General features: G+C 40.1%; 1 protein-coding gene across 2 annotated transcripts in view; it reads left to right on the top strand.

Annotated features, from left to right (window-relative positions):
* The window catches only part of diaph3 (diaphanous-related formin 3), a 376,752-nt gene that overhangs the window by 45,002 nt on the left and 304,225 nt on the right, over window positions 1-27,525 (top strand). For both annotated transcript variants that reach the window (XR_008386878.1, XM_053634162.1), the window contains one exon: window positions 3,258-3,362. Coding sequence is in view for 1 of the 2 variants with exons in the window: in XM_053634162.1 (XP_053490137.1) it covers window positions 3,258-3,362 (105 nt within the window). In the remaining variant the exon portion in view is untranslated. The remainder of the gene's footprint in view (window positions 1-3,257; window positions 3,363-27,525) is intronic.

Genomic DNA, 27,525 nt, shown 5'->3' with positions numbered 1-27,525 from the left:
TAGGTTCCTTGTGGGGGAGAATGAAAAAACGGCTTTTTAACCCGAGGCAGTAAAATAAAACAGGATCAAGAAACAAGCCCACTCTCACACACTAATGCGCCTCTACATCTCCAAATTCAGAATCGTCGTGTATTACAGTGAGGTCACGAATGTTTGAGCTGAGATCAAGATGTTAGGTTTTTGTTTTTGCTATTTAATATACTTCCACTGCAAACAGTCCCCTCCTAAAGTATTGGAACAGCAAGACAGTGACCCAAACAGCACTGCTAACACAACAGATGACTTCATCAGCGGGGGGAAAAAAGTGGAAGGTTTTAGACTGGCAAAGTCAGTCACCAGACCTTAACCTCCTGAAGATGCAGTTATTATGCAGTTATTGCAAGCAAAGGATTTGCAACCAAATATTAAGTGTTGTTTGCTTTTAATTTACTTCAAGGCTATCTGTTCCTATACTTTTTCTCACCTAAAAATTGGGCTGCCTGCCACCAAGGGTGATATATTCAAGTTATTTAACACATCTCGAAGCAAATATCAGGAAATGAAAGCTGGGATCCTGATCCGTCGTCTCGTACTCGTCTTTCGATCTCAAACCCGGATGTCTTCGGTGTGTTGCGAAAACCCAGTCCAGATTGTTGCAGGACGACCTGAAAGCAGCAGGAACAAGAGTTACACACAAAACAACTAATGAACTGCACCACAGTCCTTTCCATTCCTACACCCCACGCACACAAAAGGCACTGAGATGCGTGTCTTAAAAACAGTTAGATAAATCAGACCTCTTTTGGAACAATGTATTCTGTATACAGAAATAGAACTCTGGCAATATTTCAGCTTGTCATGTCTGGAGAGAGAAGGGTAATGCGTACGATCTCATGAACACTATACCAACAGTGAAGTATGGAGACGGGAGCATCATGATATGGAGCTGTAAACACTACTAATGATCATTTGTGCTGAATGGATGCTTTTTCCCAGCGAATATTTTTTTAAAGCATATCTTTGTTTATGCTTATGAATACATACCTTTTAGTTCATATTTATATGTATAAAGTCTAAGGGCATTCTGTGTGTAAAATTAAAGTGGACATATGCACTGGAAGTATATTAAATATCAGTTGAGTACTTTATTTTCCCTTACTGCCTATGAGCTGGTGTATTTGTGTTCACCGCACCAAGGAACCTACAAAACGCCTCTAAAACACCAATTTTGATGGCGTGAGCATTTTAACACTGACTTCAAATCTGGTTTGGAAATTGAGCTTGGCTAAGTTTTGAGTCAGTAAGTCTTTACTTTAAACCCAGTCAGTTAGGTGGAATTAATTGGCCGTGTATTACCGAAATTAATTGCTCAGAGACGTTGTTAAATGCCCACTTTGTTAGGACTCAACTTTTATTCCAAAACACCAAAATGTGAAACCCCATCTGTCTTCTCAGGCACAAGGAGGGGAGCAAAATATTGATGGAGAGAGAGTTGTAGATATAGATAGAGCTATATAGAGCTGGATATATAGAGAAAGATGCTTGGCAAAAGTATCGTAAATTACACAGAGAAAGCACCATGTGACCTTGTTCTGAAATGACAAACACACTGCAGAGCACTAGGGCGCATTAATTACTTTGTTGATATTCTCTTTCTTTTTGGAAATATTTTTGGGAATTTCTGTTCTTGCATCACATTGTCTTTTTAAGAACAAACCGAGGACTTCACTTTCGTTATGTGTTTCAGTCGTGCCACACTGGAATGCAATCACTGTCCAATCGAAGCCCTAATCAGAGAAGGTGAGAAGGACCAGAGTCGTTTTCCATGAGGCATGACCCTGCATATAAAGGAATGCTTCATTCCTGCCGCATTGTTTGTTGAACCCTTAATCATCAAGCTTTTCAAAACTTCTACTAAAACATGCTCAAAGTGTTAATATGATTTTAAAAATACTTACAGCTCACACTGGGACACTATGGGAGATGTTCTCAAATTTCATCTGATTATGGCACACGGCCCTGGCGAGTGTGAGGGCGTCGAGCACGTTCGTAGTTGAGTTCGTCACATCGCAGAGCCCAGGTTTATGTGACAGGAAGATCAGTGTTCATACTACACAGTCCTGCAAGCGAGGGTTGCGATTCATGAACGTGCCAGGTGTAGTGACGGGGCCAACAGCGATAATTGGTGCATTTCCCATGCTCTGTGCATCTTCCTCTGTGCCACACTGACCCAAGCCTCCATCAAGGCGCAGGCGCATCCATCCACCCACCCTCAAGCCCATGTCAAATCTCAAACCACTTCCCTTATCTAGATCATAAAGGGAAATAAATCACTAGGACGGCAGCACAGAAATCCAGTTACGAGGCTCAAAAGATTATTTTGAACGGCCTCTCTGTTCCTTCCTACTTTGTTATTAACCTATATATTGTTTGCTTGTGATACGCCGTGCAATTCCCTTTACTTTGCAAATCTGCTGAACAGTGTTGAAGTCATAAGGATGCACTGTTTCTCTCTGACAGTGGTGCGTATTGGCTCGGTGCAGAGAAAGTGTTACCCATAAATTGGTGTCAGGAAATAAAAGTCGGGTAGAATAATAACTGCAGCGCTAGAAGCTGGTAAAGACTGTTATGCAGTCTTCATGTAATAATAAAACACCCTGTTAGAGTAACTATTCAGAAGTTCTTCAGCGGTGTTTAATGTTGAGTTTGATCAATGAACTTTGCCCTGAGTAGCATTTATCAAATAAGGAACATAGATTTTTTTTAATTTTTTTTGTGGTGTCTATTAATGATTTTCCTCATGCATGTTGTGCTTTGGTTTGCTTTGAATCTTGGTATTATTATCAGCAGGACTCCGGCTTTGATCGCCGCTTTAGCGATGGAGCTTGCATCACCTTATTTTTCTCTCCTGCGTTCATTGTTTTCATCTCCCCTTTTATCAAGTTGCCTCTTGGCAGGAGTTGAAGCTGCATCCTATGGAGGAATGTAGGCGAGAAAACAAGTGTTTTTTGAGTGCTTAGTTATTTACATTTAAAGGTAGAAAACCCGTGCGTTTAATTTAAACGTTGCTGACTGCAGTACAAGTGTACACACAGGACTAAGAATTAGTGGGCGGTCTGCGTGTCCTGCCACCGCTCGCACTCATTACACAGACCTTACTTAATCTCTATTAACATTAACATTAAATATTTACTTTGAACTGATGAAAACAGATTTTAGTGTGCTTCAAAGTACCTTACATTTACCCTTTTCTCCACGCTCGCTCTGTGCCTTTCTAGGAGGATATGAACTTGAACGAAGATAAGAGAGCTCCACTCAGAGAGAAGGACCTGAGCAAAAAGAGAGAGATGGTCCTTCAGTATATTGTTACAGCGGCTAAAACAGTAAGTCTGTCAAAAAGCACACACACAAACCATGCGGTTCAAGTGTTTTGGAATGCACTGCGTTAATAACTCAAACAATACGGATGATTTACCCTTTCTAGTCCAAGTGACAAGTTTCAAGATTCAAAGGTCTGTTTGTCTCACATGCGAATTTGTAGCTGGTAGAAAGGTGCAGTGAAATCAGATTTGGGAACTCTAAAGACTGTGCATAACAAACGGTAAATAGACTATACTGTCAACATACGATGGGTTAAAGGGAAGGGGAGTGCAAGACGTCTCAAGATTCAGCGTGATGTGCAAGCTGAGATGCTTTTCTGCTCATCACGGTTGTAACGAGTGGATATTTAAGTTACTGGACCCTTCTTATCACCTTAAACCGGTCTGGCCATTCTCCTCTGATGACATGCAAGACAAGAGCAAGGTATACTTGTATGTAAGTATGTACATATGTATATACACTGAAGTGTCCAGTGCATGTACGAGATGTATGAGCTATAAACTGCAACATTTCTCTCATCATTTGTGTTTTTTTTTAAATAAAATAATTCATCATGCTCATCCCATTGACTTTAAACCTATTTATCTATGTGGAATCTCTATGAAAGTATCATTGTGGCCGTGGTCTCGACTTAAAGTATTAGAGGTAAGTCTCTGTTGACCCCTTGCTGACCCTAATTCTGATGTGTGTTTCTAATCTAAAATCTAATTCTAGCTCCTCTAGCTTTTATGCTATAACCTACTTAAATACTAGTGATGCACCGAAAGGGAAAATTCTGGGCCGTGTTTTTATTTATTTATTTTTTTGTATAATTGTGTTAATATTAGACTTTTTAGTTCATGTCATGAATTTAATGAATCTGAATTGAAAAACTACAAATCAACAAAACGATCACACTTTTTTATTGAAATGAACACGCTGAAACTAAAACAATATTGAATATTATTCTTCATTCAGTTTATACAATTATTCACATAATGTAAGGTTAGCTATTATGATATGCAAAACTGCAGTCAGGTAATGAACTTGGCAGCTCTAGGCTAGCATCCTGCAAATACAAAAAGTTTAAATATGCTACACGGTCATTTTCATGAAGACAACAGGTGAAACTCTGCATATTGAACGGGATTTTAGTTGTGTGTTCAGTTTGTGTATCAAACCTGTCGTGGAAAAGTTCTTCAGCGCCGTACCCCCTCTTGAAATTTCCGCTGAACAAACACTGCAGATGGCAAATTTGATGTCCTTATCAGAAACTTTGAAGTGTTTCCAAACCGCCGACATGATCTCCCTTTGGCGGGTAGCGCCGTGATAACCGTCGGCTAGATCGAGAGTGAAATCTGAGCGCTGAGCACTGAGGGGCAGGGCGGGCACGGCGGCATATATTTCCAACTCATATCTTCAGCCTTTTTTCTCTCTCTCTCGGCCAAAAACCGAAAATGCCCTTTTCGCTGGCTGAAATTTCAGTGCATCCCTATTAAATACCGATTAGGGCTGTCAGATTTCTTTGTAGATTAATATCAAAGGCATTGGGATAGATCCTGTTATTTTATATATTCACAGGCAGATCAGACGCTAGCAGCACTGTTACGCTATACATTTGTAACGAATAGATCACAGAAGGTAAAAATTGTTGCCTTGGAAAGGACTTCCATTTCTTACATGGTTAGGTCCATATACAAATCATCCTCTTTAAGGCACTTCTGCATAGAGAGTGCGCAGATCAGCTTCTGTATCGTATATGTATGTACACTCACTGGAAGGGCCACGTCTACTCTCAGAACAGCCTCAATTCTTCATGACGTGGAGTTGGAAGCCTTCGTTTGAGATTCTGGTCCACGCTGACATGATTTCATCACCTAACCCTTGCAGATTTGTCAGCTGCACATCTCCTGTTCTACCACATCCCAAAGGTGTTCTATTGGATTCAGATCTGGTGAGCGTGGAGGCCACTGAAGTACTCACTGAACTCATCGTCATGTTCATTGAACCAGTTTGAGACGACTTGTGATTTGTGACGTGCTGCGTTATCATGCTGGAAGTCGTATAGAGTGGGTAGATTGTGGCCCTAACACCTGCATGTCACAGCAGAAACGGGTATTCCTGAAACCTGGTGACGTTTGTGTAATCTTCAAATGCCCATTTTCGGTGACCCTGTGGCCACTGTGGCCTCATGTTCCTGTTCTTCGTTGACGGGAGTGAAACCCAAAGTGCTGTTGTAGCCCATTTGCGTGAAGGCTGAGATGCTTTTCTGCTCACCACAGTTGTAAAGAGTGGTTACTGTAGCATTCTTGTTGGCCAGACAAGCCATTGTCCCCTGACCTCTCCCATCAAGAAGCTGTTTCTGCCTAAAAACCTGCTGCTCACTGGATGTTTTTTGTTTTGCACCCCGTTCTGTGTACGCTCTGTAGATTATTGCACATATACACAAACTGAAGTGCACATCTGGCACCAACAAGTACATGCGTCATGGCTAAAGTCACCGAGATCACTGAGATTTTCCCCATTCTGACTTTTGATGTGAACATGAATTGAAGTGCTTGACCTGTATCTACATCATTTTATGCATGGCATGTCTGCCACGTGATTGGATAATTGCACGGATATGAAGGTGCACAGGCGTTCCTAATAAAGCGTATGGAGTATAAAGAACAGGACACCTTGTTAATTTGAATGAAACCGATTAATACTTTTTCCTCTTAGGCGATGGAAAGAATTGATAAATTACCACTAATAAGGCAACATCATAAACAAGCTGCTTCAATTAAATAAAAACAGCAGGGCGATTAGAAAGTCTCGAGAAACTTTTAATTAATTTAAGAAATGAGGAATCTGGAAAATAGTCTGCAGAGCCATTAGGTCGACCATCTCAGCCTGTGTTTTGGGAGCTGGCCAGACCAAGTTTTACTGGGGGTTTTATAAGAGATTAATAAAGTTAACATAAAATGAATGTTTATCTTAAATCAGGAGCGCCAGGAGCCTAAAACAGCTGTTACTGCTCACCTCAGTACGTGTTGAGAGATACATTGTCTGGATTTGCCAGCTAACAGTTAACTTATCTGGTAAAGGAGAGTACTCTCTCAACTCGTCTACTCACCATGCCCTCTGTGAATATGGTATTAATGATGGAGCATCATAAATGGCTTACTGTTACTTGTTAAATGGTAACACAGCAGTCCAAGGCTTGTATTTCTTTACTCCTGCATTCTCTTCGGAGCATAATTGTAAGAGAAAATCAATTTTCACATATTACATTACACTGTGATTTTACCAATACTTGTCCTTAATTATTAAAGCAATTTATAATCCGAGTCCAGTTGATGGTGTTATGGCCGTAGAGCAAGTTAAGTGCATTTAACAGTATTAAATTAAATAAAATTGAAATGGTATTTGGGATTGTACAAGACTTCTGAGGTACCAGTTTCAGGCACTAAAACATCAATAAGGATCAAATACAGGCACACATACATATTATTAACGTGCATTTTGCCCAGAGAGATAATGGTCACCAAATGCAATACTTGGTAGTGTCTCTGGGGATCCCAGTCCTAATTATTGTAATTTTTAAATGGTTAAAAAAGGGCTATTTTAATTACCTCCATTATTACCGTGTAGCCATTTTCTCAATGGGAAATTCGGCCCAATAATGAGAAGCGTGTAAATTGTCTGTAGATGAGTAATTTGATTAATCAGAATCAGCAGAACATCATGTGTGTTGTGTCTCTGATAACGCATCCACAACTACTACCCAGCTAGCAACAGATCTGGGGCGGTTCGGGCTGGTTCTTGGCCCGTTACACATTTGGCCAGAGTTTTGCTGACTGTCTTCACTGTTGTGTTTGGAAGACTGAAATGTGGAACCTGATTAAAATGTTTTGCTGAAGACTCTGGGCACGTCTCAGTTATGTGTGACTTTTTAACTTTGACTCGAGGCCTGTTGTTTTTTTAATTTATTTTTTTATTTTTTTATTTTTTTCTTTCTTCTTTTCCTGCTGACTTGCGTCTAGCACCAGTGTCTGAAAATTCACTCAGAATTGATGTTTTGTGTATTGTAAATTCAATATTGTAATATTTGAGGCCAGTATTAAATATATAAATATAACACTATTAATTACTAAAAGGAGACAGTATTTTAATTGGAGACATTGCTTATCCTCAGGACCAAAGTTTTATGGATAAAACTATGAACGACTTGGTGAGCTGTAGGGATAGCAGACGAGTGCTTGCTCAGCGTATCCTTCAAACCACTTGCTACCCGTCTCTGAGTATGAATAACTTTCCTCACGTAGATATCGAGTTGCCAGCTGTGAACACAGCCCACTGTAAACTCCTATTCAAGTCAACTAATTTATTTGTTTGTTTGTTTGTTGCTCATCATAGTTTTTTTTTCTTTTCTTTTTTCTTATCAAAAATTCATTGCTTTAAGTCATTTTGTTGACTTTTCTTGACACTAGATTTAATATTCAACATTAGGGATGTTTACAATAGCAGTAATAATGGCACCTTCTTTATGTTGATACAATATAAGCTTGCATTTTCTGCTTGTATTTCATGTTTTTTATTATTATTTTTTTTTATATAAATCGGCCATTCAAACGTGAAAATACTGCATAGTTTCAGCCCAAGTATTCACAAAGAATATAGTTTAAAAAGATCTGAACAGTAATGGCACTTCTGCACAGCCACAAAACTGCATGTTTCATGCTGTGGAACCTTTCTAATTGTTGTTGTGTGTCTCTGTGTCTTCGTTTTTGTTCTGGCATGCTAAAGTCTTTTTGTTTATTTATTGGTAACAGAAATTCAGTTAGGGTCTGTTTTAAAAAAAAAATAAAAAAAAAATAAAAAAATAGATAAAATAAAAAATGGGTCTGAAGAAGCCCCCTGGCTTGACTGGACCAAAAACAAAAGTTAACCTTTTACCTTGATGCTTAATGTTTAACGCCTAAAGATGTTGCAGCACTAATTGCACTCTTTATTGTCCCAAGGTAAGTGGCAAAGCTTGTTATGTGCCTTTGCAATTAGGTAGACTGCTCTTGGCAATTAGGTAGACCGCACTGAGAAATTGTTGTGGCAGGGAAAAAGCAGGTCGCTCAGGATGCAGTTCCTCTGTTCTTTTAAAGTAAAAGCAGACCGATAAGCCTCTGTGAGTTTTTTAATCTAGCATGTAAAACAAATCTGCTAGTTCCACCACTGCGCGAGCGTACTTCACTGAGCAGAAAATCTACATGCAGAGCAGAAACAGCTAGATGAATGGCATGAATCGCCGTATTTTTTTCAACTAAAAACGAATTTTCCAATTTAATGCCCTTGTCACTTGCTCGTGTGTTCATGTGCAGAAGAGAGAGGGCAGAAACGGGGGCGAGAGAGAGAGTTTAATTATAGTGGCATGCCATTAACTCCTCTGTAAATTCAATTATTTTGGAGTCCTGGGAGATTTTTTCGGGATCGTTCAATTTATGCATGCTCTTAATTGTTTGTCAAACTTTATCTCTCTATTTTAACCTGAACATTCTTCCATATAAAATGATAAACCTGACATTGAACAATGCTCATTTGAATTAGCCTGAATGAAGGCAGCCTTGTGAAGGGAATGGTGCTATGTAAAGAGTCAAGAAATTTGATGAGTAATACCAACGGCTCAGATGTGCTTCGTGAACAACGTTCAGTGGCTTTTTTTTTTAAAATTTTTTTTTATTTTAATTGAAATAATAAAAGAATGGAAATAAACAATTGGACCGGGTGCATGCTTTTATTTTAACATCCGCATTTTGATAGTATTACTCGTGCGGTTTACACGTGAAGACTTTTTCATACACAAACCCACAGACACATTTTACGGGGTGTTTTTATAAAGTTCCGTATTATTTCTCAAACATGGCTTTTCTGTGCACATCTCGACTAGCTGGTGGATTGACAGTTTATTTGAATCTTAAAGCAGTGTGTATAAGCCCACCCTTTGTCAGTCTGTCTTCTCTCTCTGCCTTAAGCTTTCTCCGTCTCCTTTCTTTGACATTCAGACCTGGTTGTTTACCCCAAGACTACGTTTACAGCAAATAATTGCCTCACAATGAAGTCCTTCCTGCTGGATCCGTTTCCCTGTCCAGTACGGTAATTGAAACTATAGATTCTGGCATGGCTTCCTCTCTCTGATCATAAAGCTCACCTTGCAATTAACATTACAGAACCCAGGCATGATTACCATAGTTTCGCCTCGTAAGTGCTGCAGTCTGCACTTAGTCATTTTTTCCTCCTTTTCTTCTTCGGCGATGCATGTGAGCTTAAATTGCCTTTCAAAGAGAGAAGAACATAGAGGCCTGTATTCATGATGGAAAGAAGAATTATTTCTGGCTGCTTTACATAAGGATTTGCGCATAAGTAAATCCTTAAAAGAATTATTTCTGGCTGCTTTACATAAAAAGAATTATTTCTGGCTGCTTTCCATAAGGATTTGCGCATAAGTAAACAAAATCAGTACACGCAGTCCTGATACCTGTTAGTATTACCTGGTATCATGACGAATGTCCAGGGACACAATTCTGATGAACAGCTGACTCACAGTGGGCTGATCAGGACAACTAATGAGTGAATCCACACAGGGTACACTGAGTCACTCAGCCCGACCTCAGGCTGAAACTGATCCGCTGATTAATCCATTAGTCAGCCTCGCTTGCCTTTACAGGAGAACATGCGTTCTGATTGGTTAAACATGCATGTTGATGGTCTGTATCCTGAATGTGATTGTTTAATAAACAGGAAAATAATGATGGAGGTAGTTGTGTATAGTACTTGATGTAAAAGATCCACTGTAAATTTCATGAAGGAAAACACCGAGACCTGTAAAGGTCTCCACCGCTCTTTCGCCTTCCTGAAGCTGTTCATGAAATAGTTGGTCATTAAGGAAATTAGGGGTGTTGCGGTTAGAATTTTCATGCTATGATCACCTAGTCTAAAAATAGCACAGTTTCATGGTATCACAATATTAACTGAGATTATGATGAAAGTGTCTTTGTACATCCTGTACATAGTAAAAACCGAAAGGAAACAAAATGATCTAATCCCCTAATTGTTGTTGTTCTTTCTTAAAAGCTGTTTTTGAGTGTGACTTTTTCCCCCACAAAATCTTTATTGTCCATGTTTATCATCTTGTCTTTATAAGCTGAAAGAGAGAATTAACTAGGGTGCGTGTGCGCTTAGACAGAAATCATCATTTTGTTTTGTTCTGGTCAGCAGTGTTATGTACTTCTGAGTTTGGAGTTTGATCATTGTTATGATAAAGTTAGAAACTAGGAGTGGTGGCAAAGGTAAAGGATGGAAAAAATGAATGGGTAGATGGTATTAGACATGAATACCTTTTTAATCTTTCTTTCTTTCTTTCTTTCTTTATTTAAAAAAGATAACAGCGAGAACCATCTGATCATCAGCGTGACTAACCGTGGAACTGAACAACCCTAAATTAAATTATACACTACATGGCCAAAAGTTTGTGAACATCTAACCATCACACCCAAATGTAGTTCTTCCCCAGGCTGTTGCCACAAAGTTGGAAGCACACAATTGTCTAGGAAGTCTTTGTATGCTGTAGCATTACAATTTCCCTTCACCTGAACTGAGAGGCCCAAACCTGTTCCAACATGACGATGCCCCTGTACACAAAGCGAGCTCCATGAAGACATGATTTGTTGAGGTTGGAGTGGAAGAACTTGAGTGTCCTGCCCAGAGCCCTGACCTCAACCCCACTGAACACCTTTGTTATGAACTGGAACCCCAGACCTCCTCAACATCCCAACATCAGTGCATGACCTCACTAACGCTCTTGTAGCAGAATGAGCGCACAGCCCCACAGCCACGCTCCGAAATCTAGTGGTAAGCCTTCCCAGAAGACTGGAGCTTTTATAACAGCAAAAGGGGAACAGTTCAATATTAATGCCTTTGGTTTTAGAATGAGATGTTCAATACTCAGATGTCCACATGCTTTTGGACATATAGTATATGATTATTTTCCACACTGGTTCCTTTTTGAATATTTATGTAAAGTTCTTCTACTCTACTTCTACTACTCTACTTTTACTGTGAAATAGATTTATATCACCTTAAAAAAACCCCGGACACTTCTTGGAAAAAGCCTCCAGTGTAACGCTGCACCCGATCCAGAACTGATGTGAACAGCTTAACATTCTGAAAACATGAAGGCAAAGAGTCGGAGTCTTTATTTGATATGTCATGTGATGTATTGTTAGGTGTAAATGCACTTCTCACTGACTCTGATGGCATGAAAAACACAAAGCAAACACTTGAATCCCAACCTGCATTCCTGGTACAACAGCCTTTAGAATATAGACAATTAAGTGTTTTGCCTTTTAAAACCTGCTGTTATGGCATACAGTAGATTCCAAAGGAAAATGTTGTCAGGTAACATATTTAAACATATTTGTTTAGCTTTGGGTCATATTGGTTATCTGAACCAAAAGATGTTGAAAATATGAATAACTTTTAATGGCATTTTTATTGCACAATTGAGACTTCATGGTGAAGGTCAGTTTTAAGGCTGTTTTCCTTTTCGGCTTCAATGAAAGGCTTTCTTAAAGGCATCCATTGACAGATGAATATTGATGAATTTTGTAAAAGCATAATTTTGGCCTTGAGAATAATTCAGTCTGAAAGGATTGAGGCTTTGAGTCATAGATTTGAGGTTCTTTTAAAGTTAAAAAGAGCACCACTGTGGTTTTGCACATCACCTTGTGTGTCTCTGAAGGAGCTCACACAGGAGCTCAGACATTCCCTTGCACCACTATTTCACAACTACCATCATTCCATCTCAAGTGGTCCAATGCAAGTTGCTTGACCATTTTTAATTTTCTTAATTTTTTTGAGTGATTGCCTCTATGCGTTGGCATTGCAAAACCACCAGGTAATTTATTATTATTATTTCTTTAAATCTACTTGGTTTAACTACGACGGCCATCTTTGTGTCTTGGCACGCAACGAATTTTGGTTTATACAGCTGTTCACCTCAAATTTCAGGTTCGTATCTGGTACCCCACCAGGGATATTCAACCCGAAAGTGAGGGGAATTTTTAAAAAAATTGCACTTTCTTGCCCCATCTAAACAAAAATAAATAAAAATCTGAAACTTGAAATGTTCTGCGTGCACATTATACTTACCTAAGTCCCCCTCTAAAAATTAAGACTGGGACTCGAACCCTTCCCATTATAAACTGACCCTAAAAGTGGAACTGTGAGCAATCTGGAGCATTACATTTATAATGTATATGTACAACCCCAATTCCAAAAAAAGTTGGGACACCGTGTAACATGTAAATAAAAAAAGAATGCAGTGATTTGCAAATCTCATAAACCCAAATGTTATTCAAAATTGAACATAGAAAACACATCAAATGTTTAAACTGAAGAAATGTACGATTTTAAGAAAAAAAATACGGTAATTTTTAATTTGATGGCCGCAACTCGTCTCAAAAAAGTTTGGATAGGAGCAACAAAAGGCTGGAAAAGTAAGTGTTACTAAAAAAGAAACAGCTGATGGTTAATTGGCAACAGATCAGTCACATGATTGGGTATAAAAAGAGTATCTTAGAGAGGCAGAGTCTTTCAGAGGTAAAGATGGGCAGAGGTTCACCAATCTATGAAAAACTGCATCTTCAATTTGTGGAACAATTTCAGAATAATGTTCCTCAATATAAAATTGCGAAAACTATGAATGTCTCATCTACAGTACATATCATCAAAAGATTCCAAGAATCTGGAGAAATCTCTGTGCACAAGGGTGAAAATCAATACTGCATGCCCGTGATCTTCGGGCCCTCAGGCAGCACTGCATTAAAAACAGGCATGATTCTGTAATGGACATCACTGCATGGGCTCAGAAACATCTCCAGAACTCATTGTCTGTGAACACAGCACGCCGTGCCATCCACAAACGCTGGTTAAAGCTCCATCATGCAGAGAAGAAGCCACATGTGAACATGATCCAGAAATGCCGCCATCTTCTCTGGGCCAAAGCTCATTTAAAATGGACCGAGGCAAAGTGGAAAACTGTTGTGTGTTCGGACGAGTTGAAATTTGAAATTCTTTTTGGAAACCATGTCCTCTAAACTAAAGAGTTGAGGGACCATCCAGCTTTTTATCAGCGCTCAGTTCAAAAGCCTGCATCTCTGATGGTATGGAGGCGCATTAGTGCCTATGATATGGGCAGCTTGCACATCTGGAAAGGCACCATCACTGCTGAAAGGTGTATATACAAGTTTTAGAGCAACACATGCTTCCATACAGATTCCATCCCAGCTTTACTTCTCAGAAACTCTGCCTCTCTGCTCTTTTTATACACAATCATGTTACTGACCTGTTGCCAATTAACATAATTAGTTGTAAAATGTTCGTCCAGCTGTTTCTTTTTACTAATACTTACTTTTCCAGCCTTTTGTTGTCCCGTCCCAACTTTTTTGAGACATGTTACTGCCATCAAATTTAAAATTCCCTTTTTTTTTTTTCTTAAAATGGTACACTTCCTCAGTTTAAACATTTGATATGTGTTCTATCTTCTGTAGTGTTTTTATTTACATTTTACACAGCGTCCCAACATGTACCTTATAATGTGTTCTAGAGATCAGTTTTTGTTCCAAGGTTTTAGAACCATCCTGAGCTGAGATATTGAGGTTTCCGTAAACACTTGTATAACCAAAATCTGTTGCGTGCCATGACACAAAGATGGCTGTCGTAGTTAAACAAAGCAAAAAAAAAAAAAAACCAAAACTGGTGATTTTGCAATGCCAAAACATAGAGGTGGTCATTTAAGAAAAATTTGAATAATTTAAAACGGACAAGCAACCAGCTTTACAATTATTGGACCACTTGAGATGGACTGACCCTCTACTATTGTCAGATGGACATCCTCAAACAAGCCTTGGCTGTTTCATTGCACTTCCTCCCACAATGCTTAAGAGGTAATTTTGCTCCTTTGTTCTGAACATAAATGCGTCTGTGTTAATGGTTTGTTGTGGTTTAAAACTAAATTTCTACTGACCTTGTAGACAGAAACTCATTAAAGTAGCTAAGGGTAACATTTCTTTCTTTTATGATTCACCAAGAAATGAGATCAGTTGAAGAATAGAATTTCTCTTTCTTAAATATTTCTCCCACTACAGCCTTTATTCCAAATCCTAATTAGTTGCTTTACTGCAAAGCAGTGTACATGCCTGTGACTTAAATTAACTGGCAGCGATTCTGTGTGCGCTCTGTACTACAAGTTAACAAAGCACATTCCTCTCTCGGTGACGCATTAATGCGATGCCACTGTGGTGAGTTTTGAAAGTTAAAACAAGTGACTTTGTGACTTGAATAATTGCGGTTGTAAAAACATGAGCCTTTGTCCCTGTGCAGTGTGCTATTTTTCTCATTCTCTTCTTGGAGCCAAACCTAATAAAGATGAACACTGAACCCTGGCTTGGCTAATAAATGAGCAGTACCCACGCTGATTTTCGATTATAGTAGAAAAAACCTGAGCGAGACATCATCCTAGCAAACTCGTGTGTAATCATAGCAAAGCAAACATGATCTCAGGCAGAAGAGTCGCATTGGCGTGCTGTTTGTCATTTTAGGCCCAGCACCAGAGCGTAAATGTCAGTGGAGTCACAGGATCTTAAGCAGTAGTCACAGCTAGTGTCACAAGAGAAGAAATGAAAAAACCCCAGCAGTTACCGGATTGTTGCGCGAGTATTATTAGTCCAGGCTCTGTTCTGTTTCTCACGGCTCGGGAAGACCAGGGGTCATCCTGCTCTCATCCTAATTCTTCTGACCAGCAAGACTCTGACGGGTGGCTCTCGACAGCACCAAGCAATCAAAACCGCATTTACTTGTCTAAACCTTTATACCACATTGACACTGGTGGGTGTCTGCAAAACTTTTGCTTCGGGGGGGAAAAGGGTAAGCTGGAGATGTGAAGTGACCAGTGAAAAACATTCTAAAGTTCAGCAGGGCTTCGTCTCTGTTATTGAGACTTGATCCATCACTGACTCATAGACAGTAACTCACTCGTCTCTCTCCAGACATGCTGTCCTTTTGCAGCCGGGCATGTTAAGGTGTAGGTCTGCTACTGTGCTTTACTTACACTTTCAAGTTTCTAAGCTCTATTTGTACCAACTCAAAGGGTTGAGAGAAAACCCTTGTTGTGACGGTGTGAACTGTGCACACAATTTGGACAGACATTCTGTAATTTAATTGTGCTATTTATGCCAAGTTATTATACAGTCATTAATACGTGGGTATCCAGGTGAGAGCCTTTGAATAGCCTGTAAATTAAGGTGTGGGGAGTGGGGCAGGGTTTGATACAGAACTTGACAAAAGTCCTTTATGCATGTCTCATTTTTTTATATTGAGATTCTGTTTTGAGATTTCGCCCATGGCAACTAAATATAGAGACAGACATTAATTATTTTTCTGGTGGCTCATTAGATTATATTCTAATTTCTTAAGCCTTTGTCACTCCTGGCAGTTTTTACTTCTGAACTTTTTTTCATTTTAGGTGCTACGTAGTGTTTAGGGGGGAAAAAAGTGTTGTAAGTAGTCTGTAATTTGTTCCCGAGTTATGTCATTAATCTAAGCATACATTCCATCATATTGTTTCTGACAGTTGCTACAGTACTCTTACACACTCCACCAATGTGGCCTGCTGTGCATTCGTAGCACTCTTTTCCACCCTTGTAGTGCTTGATTCAAGGGTGCAGAAACATTTGCCTGGTTCTTCATTTTGTTTGTCTTTCCAAAAGTAATCATGCCAAAATGTAATGTTGATAAAAACAAAACTTAAATCGGTCCTACTAAGCATAAGGTAAATTGAAGCTAGACTGGACTCGATATTTAATAATATACATAAATACGCCATAATGAAGACGTCATAGAGAGAGTAAGAGCTGTTTTATTAACACCTCCAAGAGGGCGGTCCCCTTTCACGCCCCGACTACCCTCGCCTCCGTAGGCACCCCTGCAGCATCACAGGATAGGGGCACGACAGCCACAGCCCACCATTTGTCACCAGCAAGCAAAGCAAAGATAATGAATGACATCACTACACCTCATGCACCCAGGAAGGCAGCATCATCATCACCACCAGCACCCCCTCCCCATATCCCCACCAAATCCCCAGCAATCAAACCAATTGTATGCGGACCAGCTGGCAGAAGTGTTTCAGTATCTTTTTGCCCTCTCCCTGAGGCTGAAGAAGGTGCCCAAGATCTGGAAGACATCCTGCATAGTCCCTGTGCCCAAGAAAGCACGTCCCACTGCACTCAATGACTTCAGTCCTGTTGCCTTAACGTCACACACAATGAAATCCCTTGAGAGGCTGGTTCTGCGGCACCTCAGACCCCTCATACGCGACTGCCTGGATGTTCCGCAGTTTGCGTACCAGGCTGACATTGGTGTGGAGGATGCCTTCATCTACCTGCTTCATAGAGCTTACAGTATACACACCTGGAAAGGCCTCAAAACACTGTGAGAATCATGTTCCTTGACTTCTCAAGTGCTTTTATCATGGTCCAGCCACTCCAGCTGACTGAGAAGCTCTCTGTGATGTGGGTGGACCAGGACCTCCTGGCCTGGATCCCTGATTATCTCACAGACAGACCATAGTATGTCAGGCTGCAAGGCTGCTTGTCAGACGTGATGACTAGCAACACTGGTGCACCCCATGGAACTGTACTGTGACTGTTCTTGTTCACCCTCTATACCTCTGACTTTTGCTTCAATTTGGGTGCATGCCACCTACAGAAGTTCTCTGATGACTTCTCCATTGTTGGCTATATCACAGATGATAAAGGGGAGGAGCACAGAGACCTCATCTAAAGCTTCAAAGGATGGTGTGACGACAACCACCTTCAGCTCAACATCAGGAAGACCAAGGAGCTGGTGATGGGCTTCCAGCGCAGCAAGAGGCCCCCACCCCTGTCACCATAAGGGGAGAGGGAGTGGAGATAGTGGACAAGAAGTTCCTAGAGGTGCAAGTCAACATTAAACTGGACAGGTCAGACAACACTGAGACCGTGTACAGAAAAGGACAGCGCAGGATGTTCTTTTTGAGGAGGCTCAGGTCCTTTAATGTGTACACTAGGCTTCTACGGGTGTTCATCCAGTCTGTGGTGGCCAGTGATATCTTTTGTACTGTGGTGTGCTGGGGAGACGTCACTGGGACTTGTGGAGCCAACAAACTGGTGAGGAAAGGCAGCTCTGTGGTTAGGATGGAACTGGGCAGTGTGGAGGAAATGACTGAATAGGATGAGAGGGAAGCTGAAAGCTGTCATGGACAATCCTTCTCATCCTCTCTATGCTGAGCTGAGGAGGCTCAGGAGCACATTCAGCCACAGATTCATCCAGCCACGTGCCTCAAAACATCTGGGGGGGGGGGGGGACGGACTCTTTCGTGCCATCAGACTCTACAGTGCAATTATACCCAGTACCTCGTACTCCACCGACTGAGCCTCAAACACACACACTCAACTGTTAATCGTCATTCCACAGATATTGCACATGTATATAAATACCACGGATATTGCACACGTGCAAATACAAATAGAACTCTAAAGTATGTTCATCCACACAGAGCTATTTTATCGTTTCTACTATTTCTATTTATAGAATTATTTCCTTTGTTACTCCTCCTGCTACTTTGTCCACTGAATTTCCCCCATTTTAGGGGGGATCGATAAAGGTACATCTTGTCTTGTAAGCTTATCGGGCACAGGACTTTTTGTCTGTTAGTTTGGTGCGGGTTTGTTTGAGCGCGGCAAAGTCCAGTCGGGCGAATTCTGCAATTTCACTTTGGGTTCTGCCGCTGCGATGGATTTTGTTGGGAAACCTAAATGTTATATCGGTGATCTGGAAACATTTTTGATTCGAGCCTAATGAGAGAGAGAGGTGAACGAATAAATTTGGATGAAGCCATATGTCAGGTTTGTTGGGGGGGGGGGCGTTAAACAGGCAAACACTAATCTGCAAATCTCAGGATCCATCTCCAGGCATGTGATCCAGCCGCATTTTTTAATTTTATTTAATATTTAGATTTTTAACTTATTATTTAGGTTACCGTCCTACCGGTATTTTTTAGCTTATAGGTTTGTGGTATACTACACTTGTAAATGAAATGAAGTATTCATCAGCTAAACATGTGACTGTGTTTCATCCCTTTATTATCGACTTCTCCTCCTCTCCCCTTGCGGGTCAATCACAATACCGTATCCCACAGTTTCTCATTACAACAACATGACACAACAAGGCTGTATTGAGTTATTTCACTGACCGAAGTGCTAAAATAAATGCGCACATTTAGTTACAAAACCGATGTCTGAGCCTCAGTTAATATTTTTTCATTTAATTTAAGCCTTTAAAATTATATATTATTATTATAATAATATAGTGATAACCCCACCAACACCACCACCATCGCATCACAGCCCTACAGTCAATCAGTAAATTCTTATTTCATCTTGTTAATGAAGCACAGAAACAATGACTCCATTAGTCTGTTAGTCTAAAGCAGCTGGAGTCTAGAAGAGTAATAGAAGTCATTGGTGAAAAAATTAGAGTCAGACTTTGAACTGGTTAAGATCCTGCTCGTTTCATACAACTGTAGATATGCAGTGCTCAGAAAGCCTTTTACGCCATTGAGGTTCGCATTTATCCTGCAATTATCTCCTACGTGCCACAGGGGTAGGTACCGCTGAAAAACACCCAGTCACTGTGAAGGAACACAGAGCTATTTAAACATGTTTCTTTGAATGGCATTCTTGCAGGCAGAGAAAAACATCCGCAATTACTCGCTAACACACGAACAGAAAAAATCTTCTTAAAGTGAAGGTTTTAGGGGGTGGAAACATTTTCCTGAATGTAAAGAAGAAAAAAAAAAACGTATAGAAAGGTAAAATATGTATTTACCTTTTCTGTAGGAAGACATCTGTGATTAAAATATTTTTTTTTTTGTTAAGAAGCCTGATTATTTACAAAAGAGCAGAAGACTTATGCTCATCTGCACTTCAGTGAGGCAAAATGAATTATCTGTGAATCACCACCCCCACTCCCAAAGATGCCTCATAGCACTGATTATGTAGAAACCAAAAAAAAAAAAAAGGAACCATGAAGAATGGCACAAATAATAAATGTGCATTTCACATTAGCATAGATGCGTTTAAACGTTCGCAGGTGTGCAAATGTTACAGCTCTCTTAAATGATGGAACTGAAGACTCCCTAGATACGGTCTATTCTAGTGGTCTTGTATCCTTTTCCTTTTCACACAACATTTAATGAGGCTTCTAAAACATGCCTGTTTACCCTGAGCATGTCAATCACTGAGTAGGGCTGTGACTGTGGCAGCGTTTTGCTTATTAATGACCAAAACACTGCAGTGGGTGGGGGTTGGGGGGTGTGTGTGTGTATGTGTGTGTGCGCTATAATAATAATAATAATAATATATAATTTTATAGCTTTAAATAAGATAAAAACCTAAATCTAAAAAAAATTCAAAGAGGTTCAGACATCTGTTTCGTAACAATGTGCACGAGGAGAAGTGGATAATAAAGAGATGAAGCCTGTGATTTTTGTCGCGCTCGAACAAACCCGCGCCAAACTAACAGACAATGATTACACAATTTATGTATTAACATAAAATCTCCCATTATATGGTAGGCTGTAAATACAAATTAATATTGTAACTGTTGTTGTTATTGTTATTATTATTGTTATTATTATTATTATTATTATTATTATTACACTTGTATACAAACTTTGTACTTGTCATAGTGCCCACTCAAGTAGAAATATTAACATGCTGTGACACCACCGCGGTGGCAAACTACCACCGTAGTATTGCGGTTGTCATGGCCACCGTCACAGCCCTAATTTACTGCAAGTAAGAATTTACAGATTTTTTTTTTTCTTGAAATTTTAAAGCTTCACCTTGTTCACTGTAAAATAAAAATAAATACTGAAAGATTAAAATTAAAATCAACATCAGCTTTTCCATGTATCGGCATGTTTCAGTCTTCTGTCCTGAAATAACAGAGCTAGCTTTATTACACAGCGCATGCAGTAACCTGAAATGGGGCTAAGGAGTATAGAGCCATTTGCAATCCTTCTTCCTGCAGCCTAGTATTTATAGAAAGAAATCGCTTATAAAACTTAGGACTTGTTGGCACGATGTCTTCTGTCAGGAGGAAGGAAATTTGTGTCACTTAGAGAGAAGTGCTCAGCATATACACACAGGTTATTAGTGTTGTTGTGTCCTCTCACTTTCCTGCTCACGAGCCTACATCGGATCAGTGTGGAGACACTGGTGGTGTAACACTCGCTACAGAACAGCCAAGCTAGTAAAAATGAACAGTATATTAAGTGCTAACACTAACGACTGCTGTATAAACGAGGAGATAAAATATAAGAAAATAAGACAGGCTAATATTAATGTGCTCATAATAATAAACATAATAAGTTGCTGTTTCTGTAGTAACATCTCATACACGTAATCTAAGACTAATATTAAACGGATAAAAAAAAAAAAAGGGATGTTTAACAAATAAACTTCGATAGGGTTTTATTTTATTTAACCGCCGAGCACTAAATTAGTAATGTCTGTAATCGGGGATATTTAAGTCTGAGCAAGACATTCCCATTAAAGATACACGGCTAATAATAGAAATTAGTCTTAAAAATTATTCATCTTATATGTGGTTGGCAGAAATATTTTCTTCTGTTTTATCTCCACTATCCATGGTTAAGTATTTACTATGGAGACCACCGTACTCTCTTTTTGACCGCTCTAATGGGGGGAGTGTTAACTCTTAAACATTTTTGCTTCAAATGAACCTAGCAATCAAATCTAGCTGGTGTGTCTCTTTACAGTCTAAGCAGCACCAAAATACAGACAGAACCGTTTACAGTGCACGAACACTTCACTCCTGCACGTTATGTGTATTGTGAATGCTTTCTTCTGTATTTTGGTGCTGCGTATACTGTAAAGAGACGCGCCAGCGTAATGAAAATTGCTGGTCAGCCGTGATCAGGTCTCTCCCTAAACCCGACAAGCCATTCAAAATCAGTTTCTCTCCGTCTCTTCTATGTCGCATAAGAGAGACGTTTTGTGACCCGGGGTTGTAAATGAATCTCGAGTGAATTTAGATGCGGCTTTGTAGTGCAGTAACACCGAGCTTGCGAACTCGACGCCGTTTTTTTTTTTTTCTTTCTCTTCATTTATTTTGAAATGAAAATAAAAAGAGCCTCGAGAAATGTGTTAAAATCAATAAATCTCTACCAGAAAACTCTTTAGAACTAATGAGGAAAGATTGCTTTGGTGATCTTCCAACAACTGCTTACCAAACTCTGTGTTCTCGGCTATGAACAGAGCGTTGGTGTCAGGACAGACGTGAAAAGACCTCACTTCATTATCACGGTCTGTGCAAGCAGTTCATTTAGCTCGGGGTTTAATGATATTAAACAATCAACACATGCCTCAGATTTGAAAGCACAAAAACAACTGACTGTGTGAATTAATATACAAAATGCTTCTCCCTTAATTGACTTTTGATTGATTAATGAGCTAATAATGTTAACCAAGCCTCTCCGGTGGATATTTTCCTCCTCTTCCTCATACGCAGGTGTACTCTAGACTGTAGACAGTAAGTGGGCTGTTATAGCATTATCTCCCTGTGTCCCTGTGAGAAGAAATTGGTTAAAAAGCTCTGGCCATCGATGCACTGTAGGGAGTTGCGCATGATGAGAAGAACATGCACTAGGGCCCTGCACCATGGCTCAACAAGTCTGGATTGTCTAAACGAAGCTGAGAGTGCCGTGTGCCTTACACAGTCTTGTTAGCAGAGCACTGAAAGGTGAACCAGAGCTCTCAGTAGACGTGTCAGAAATGATCTCAGATTGTCAGTTGGCCATGCGGCATGTGTATGTATGCGCCTGACTTAACAAACTGTCAGTCATCTCCCACTTTCCCCTCTAGTGTCTGGACATGAGGTTGTTTATTTTTTGGTGTCAGGTTTGATCCGCTCATACATAAACTCAGGAGAACGTCCAGCTGGACTTGCCTGCTCGTGTTTTTAGTAGGTTTTTTGGGTAGAACGCTGAAGTTGTGCTAGAGCTGTGAAAGGTGTACAGATTAGTGAAAGGCTATACTGTTATTACGATTAACACATATCGGGCCTTATTTATCAAGCTAGAGTGGGATGGATGTATCGGTACGTTTTGTAGAAGCGTATACACAAGTAATTCGGTAGTCATGAAAATCCTGTAATTTGGAAGAAAACATTCATATCGCGCCCCCGAGCGCGTGTAAAATTACGCATAAGACGACTTACTAATGTAAACCTCTACTTGTTTGACTTCAGATCATCATCATTTTTTTAATGGACTGCTAAACTTTTATATCTGGAATATAGTGTCGAGTTTAAATGATTCATTTTTATTATGTTTACAGCATTTAGAAGATGCCCTTATCCAGGGAGACTTATAGAAGTGCTTTGGAGACTCTATTAAAAAGACATCCTTGTGCTCGTTCACTCGGTCAGGGACTAAGTGTACCATCGAGAACAATTTTATATTATTGGCACTCATAAAGGATATAAAAAAATAAAAAAATATATATATAAGTGAGCCAACACAAACCCATAAATTAAGACAAATAAAACTAGTCTTTCAATTATGACAAAAGAAGTGGTAGCGTATAAATGGTAGCTCAGAGGTTAAGACATCGGACTACTGATCGGAAGGTCATGAGTTCAAATCCCACCGATCCGCCGCTGCTGGGCCCTTGAGCCAGGCCCTTAACCCTCACCTGCTCAGTTGTATAAAAATGAGATAAAAGTAAGTGGATAAGGGTGTCCTTATCCACCCTCTGGATAAGGGTGTCTGCCAAATGCCGTAAATGTAATGTGATGTATAAATGGAGGACGGGGCGGTCTTTTATGGAGTGATCAACATATACATGCCGGTATGAAGAAAATCACTTTTGTAAATCCGGCAGAAAACTTTAGTCGGTTTTCCTTGTGTGAATACACGTCTTTACTAAAAGATTGATAAATGAGGCCCAATATCGCAGAAGCCTGTGACCAGTTCACGCCACATTCGCAATGTCTAAGAAAACTATTTTTGTTTATGTTGTGCAGTTTGTGTTTTTACTTTAGGTGTCAAAGTGATTTACAAACCAATTTTGGTATCACAAAGTCCAGATATTTCTGTACTTAAATAAATAAATAAAATAAAATCGGATATATATTATAGCAGGGGTGTTCAGTTAAAATCTCAGTAGGTCCAGAATAGAAGTTAATACGACTGGATGCCAGAAACAGCCGTCTTTTTAATACTCGGCCATTAGTAATTATTTCATGGCCGTACATAAGACAGTCAGTTAGAATCGGTTGTGTCAACTTCTTTAATCCAGTGGTTCTCATGCCTTTTATGTCCGAATGCAGCTCCCCACAAATTTCACAACTCTCTCCCTCCGGACTCGCCCTAAATCACACTAGAGCAATCTCCGTTCCTCTACACAGAAAATGAAAACCTTTTGGCTGTGTAATCCACTACAGTGGTAAACACGTTACATTGCTACCTCTGTCTCCACTCCTCGAGAACTTTATCACACACAGCGGCTGTGAAATGGACATTCCTATCTGTTTTTGGCTAAGCATGTGTGCTGCACATGGCTGAGCTGGTTGTGTGTTTAATAAGAACACCTGTACACCTGCTCATTCATGCAGTTCTCCAATCAGCCAGTCGTGTGGCGGCAGCAAAGCACATCAAATCGTTCCGATACAAGTCCCGAGCATCGTGTTCACATCAGACATCCGAATAGCGGAAAAATATGATCTCGGTGATGAGATTAGTACAGTCTGTGTAAGAGCTTTTATCATAAAGTTGTCCAGTTAATGGTTTTGAGATATATATGTACAAATTTCTCTCTCTCTCACTGGCCACTTTAATAGGAACACCTGATCATTCCTGCCGTTCTCCAATCCGCCAATTTGTGTAGCGTGGCAGGGCGCGTGATCCTGCTGAAAGAGGCCACTGCTGTGAAGGGGTGTACTTGGTCTGCAGCGATGTTTAGATAGGTGGTGCGTGATAAAGTAACATCAACATGAATGCCAGGACCCAAGGTTTCCCAGCTGAATATTGTCCAGAGCATCAGACTGCCTCAGCCGGCTTGCCTTCTTCCCCCAGTGCATCCTGGTGCCGTCTCTTCCCCAGATAACGACACGCACACACACACCCGCCGTCCACATGATTTCCAGTTCTGATCGTGGGTGCTGTCAGCAGTGGACAGGGGTCAGAATGGGCACTCGGACCGGTGCAGCAAGCTGCGATGCGCTGTGTTCGTGACTCCTTTCTGTCATGAACTTTTTCAGCAGTTTGTGCTACAGTAGCTCTTCTGTGGGATCATTCCAGACGGGCTAGCCTTCACTCCCCACGTACATCAATAAGCCTTGGGCGCCCATGACCCTGTCACCGGTTCACCGATTGTGGTTCCTTGGACCACTTTTGGTAGGTACTAACCACTGCATACTGGGAACACCCCACAAGACCTGCTGTTTTGGAGATGTTCAGACCCAGTCATCTGCCATCACAATTTGTCCCTCATCAGAGTCACTCAGATCTTTACGCTTGCCCATTTTTCCTGCTTCCTACACATCAACTTCGAGAATTGACTGTTCACTTGTTGCCTATATATAATATTTATATTACACACACACACACACACACACACACACATATATATATATATATATATATATATATATATATATATATATATATATATATATATATATACACACACATATATATATATATATATATATATATATATATATATATATATATATATATACATACATACATGCGTGTATAAGGAAGTGTGAAGAATTTACAATCAATTTTTCCTTTGTCACTGTTACTAATCAACCATTTACAAAAGTAACTTTTACACCAGGTTATCATACTATTAAACCACATCACTGTTCATATTCCGACTCTGTGATTCTTCTGTTATTTATAAAAATTTAACTCATAATGGTTTTCTTATGATACACGATAGGATGCCAATATTATGAAAGCCTGTGCAGTGTGGCGTGGCTTCTTTCCCTACGTGTAGCAAGCCTGTGGAGAGAATGCACTGCTCCTACATTCATCTGTTTTCAGCACGAAGGCACTTTCCATACTCCACTCGCAGCATCCGAGACCACAATTAAAATGATTGATCACTGATTTGCTTAATCACTAAGGGAGTAAAACAAATACCTGCCCGTCAGTGAATGCACACGGCAAAACATGAATACTAAATGTCTCCTAATTGCGCTCGTCTGTGAATTTGATCTGTTTACTGTCTTAAGTCGGCTAATGGCTTCTGGTCTCTGGTATCAGACAGCAAGCGGATCCAGGATGACTTCAGTGTCCTGAAAGGGGTTCTCTCGTTGCTATTAACATCTAAAATCTACTGAATTGAGCAGTGTCCGAGTACGCATGAGTTCTACCGAGCTCTAGCAGTGAGAAGGAATGGCGTCTGGAGAGAGATAAAGAAAGATGTACAGTCCAGAATGGACACAACAACTACAAAGTAGCCAACAGGGAAGTAGGCCTGAGAGCGGCACACTCTGACACTGGCCTTGTCAACAGATGCGTGGATTATATCAAGCCTTCTCAGCACTACACACTCCCATGATGAAATCTTCTTGACAACCGGTTTCCATGGCAATGAGCGTGATGTTGCTGCAGTGGTCAGACGTGTTAGGATGATGGTGTTAGGACGATGGATTGTCGAATCCCAACTGTCAGAAGTTCAGAAGCATGCCACTGATTTCTTGTATCTCACTTCTGATTGGCTCAAAGGTGTTAATTTTCTACACTGAAGCAGTAGATCTGACGGTGGATCCGGCTCAACTTCAAACGCTAGGGTAATGTTAATGCGTCGTTGTTTCAGCTTATTCAGATACTTGGTATGGCTGACTCTTTACATAATCTGACGCTCATAATAATCAAGTAAGGAAAATGTAGAATCGTTAATATGGTGAAACCTTCTCTAAAGAGATGTAACCATTATGGACGGAGACTCGGACGGCAGCACTTTGTAAAAGTCAGTACATTTTCCACCACGGGTCGAAAAATCTTTAGGACGGTTTTATTGGTAAAATGGCAAGCAACAAATAAGTTTTTTTTTTAATCTTATTTACTTTAAGAAAGAGGGGAAAAAAGAGACTTATGAGGGAACGGCTGTTATAGCTGCTATAATATAAGTCATAACAAACTAATTTGTCTCATGGATGTTCCACAACATTAAATGTAACTCCAAATGGTTAAAACATATGACATCTTCATTATTACTTTAAAAAAATGAATTGTTGGCATACAATTGCATTTTTTTTTTTTTTTTTTTTTATGTAATTGGAACAAAACACTTTATTGGAAGATGATCTGTTTCAGAGTAGTAACCACCTCCAGTTAAATTTTCTGACATTTTCCTTCAGTGTGTGTGACCTACTCTTCTGACATGGTCAAGTATTTTCTTTCAGGTTGTGGTAATGGCCTCTTTTTGGTGAAGGTGTCCTGACAAGGTTGTCATTCTCCTTGCAGTTCCTTAAACCTGCACGGAAATCTTTTTCACTAATGGCCTCTAGATGGAGCTGTATAGATGCAGCTTGGCGTTAGATGTGCCTGTGCATTTCTGGCTTTCTGCACTGCAGTATTTCTGTCAGGACACGGACGCCACTTTTGGTCAGGAGCTCAAGACTTTTGCTGAGTTTCATTTCTTGCATGTTTTTGTTGCTGATGCCTGCTTTCTGCTTGCACAGTTTACCCAAACGTTGGTGGTCTGCTGCTGCTTGGTGTAAAGCAGGCAACCAGAAGCTTCATTTTCTCTCTCTCTCTCTCTCTCTCTCTCTCTCTCTCTCTCTCGCTCTGCTTTACCTCTTTTAGCAGAGAGCATGAAGGACTATGACCACGTCCTCACCTCCGGTCCCCTGCCTCCTCCTTTACATGTTCCTGTGATTCGAGTGGTAGAATATCTGAAGGCCAGGAATGCGGAGGTGTGCCATATTTTGTAGTCTGCTCCCTCTGTTTGTTGTGTCTTAATAGAATGTAATAGATTGAAAGACTGTTTGATAATGACTTCCTGTCAAAGA

This window comes from Ictalurus furcatus, chromosome 10 (assembly GCF_023375685.1).
Source record: "Ictalurus furcatus strain D&B chromosome 10, Billie_1.0, whole genome shotgun sequence".
NCBI lineage: Eukaryota > Metazoa > Chordata > Actinopteri > Siluriformes > Ictaluridae > Ictalurus > Ictalurus furcatus.
This window is presented reverse-complemented; position numbering and strand designations above follow the sequence as displayed.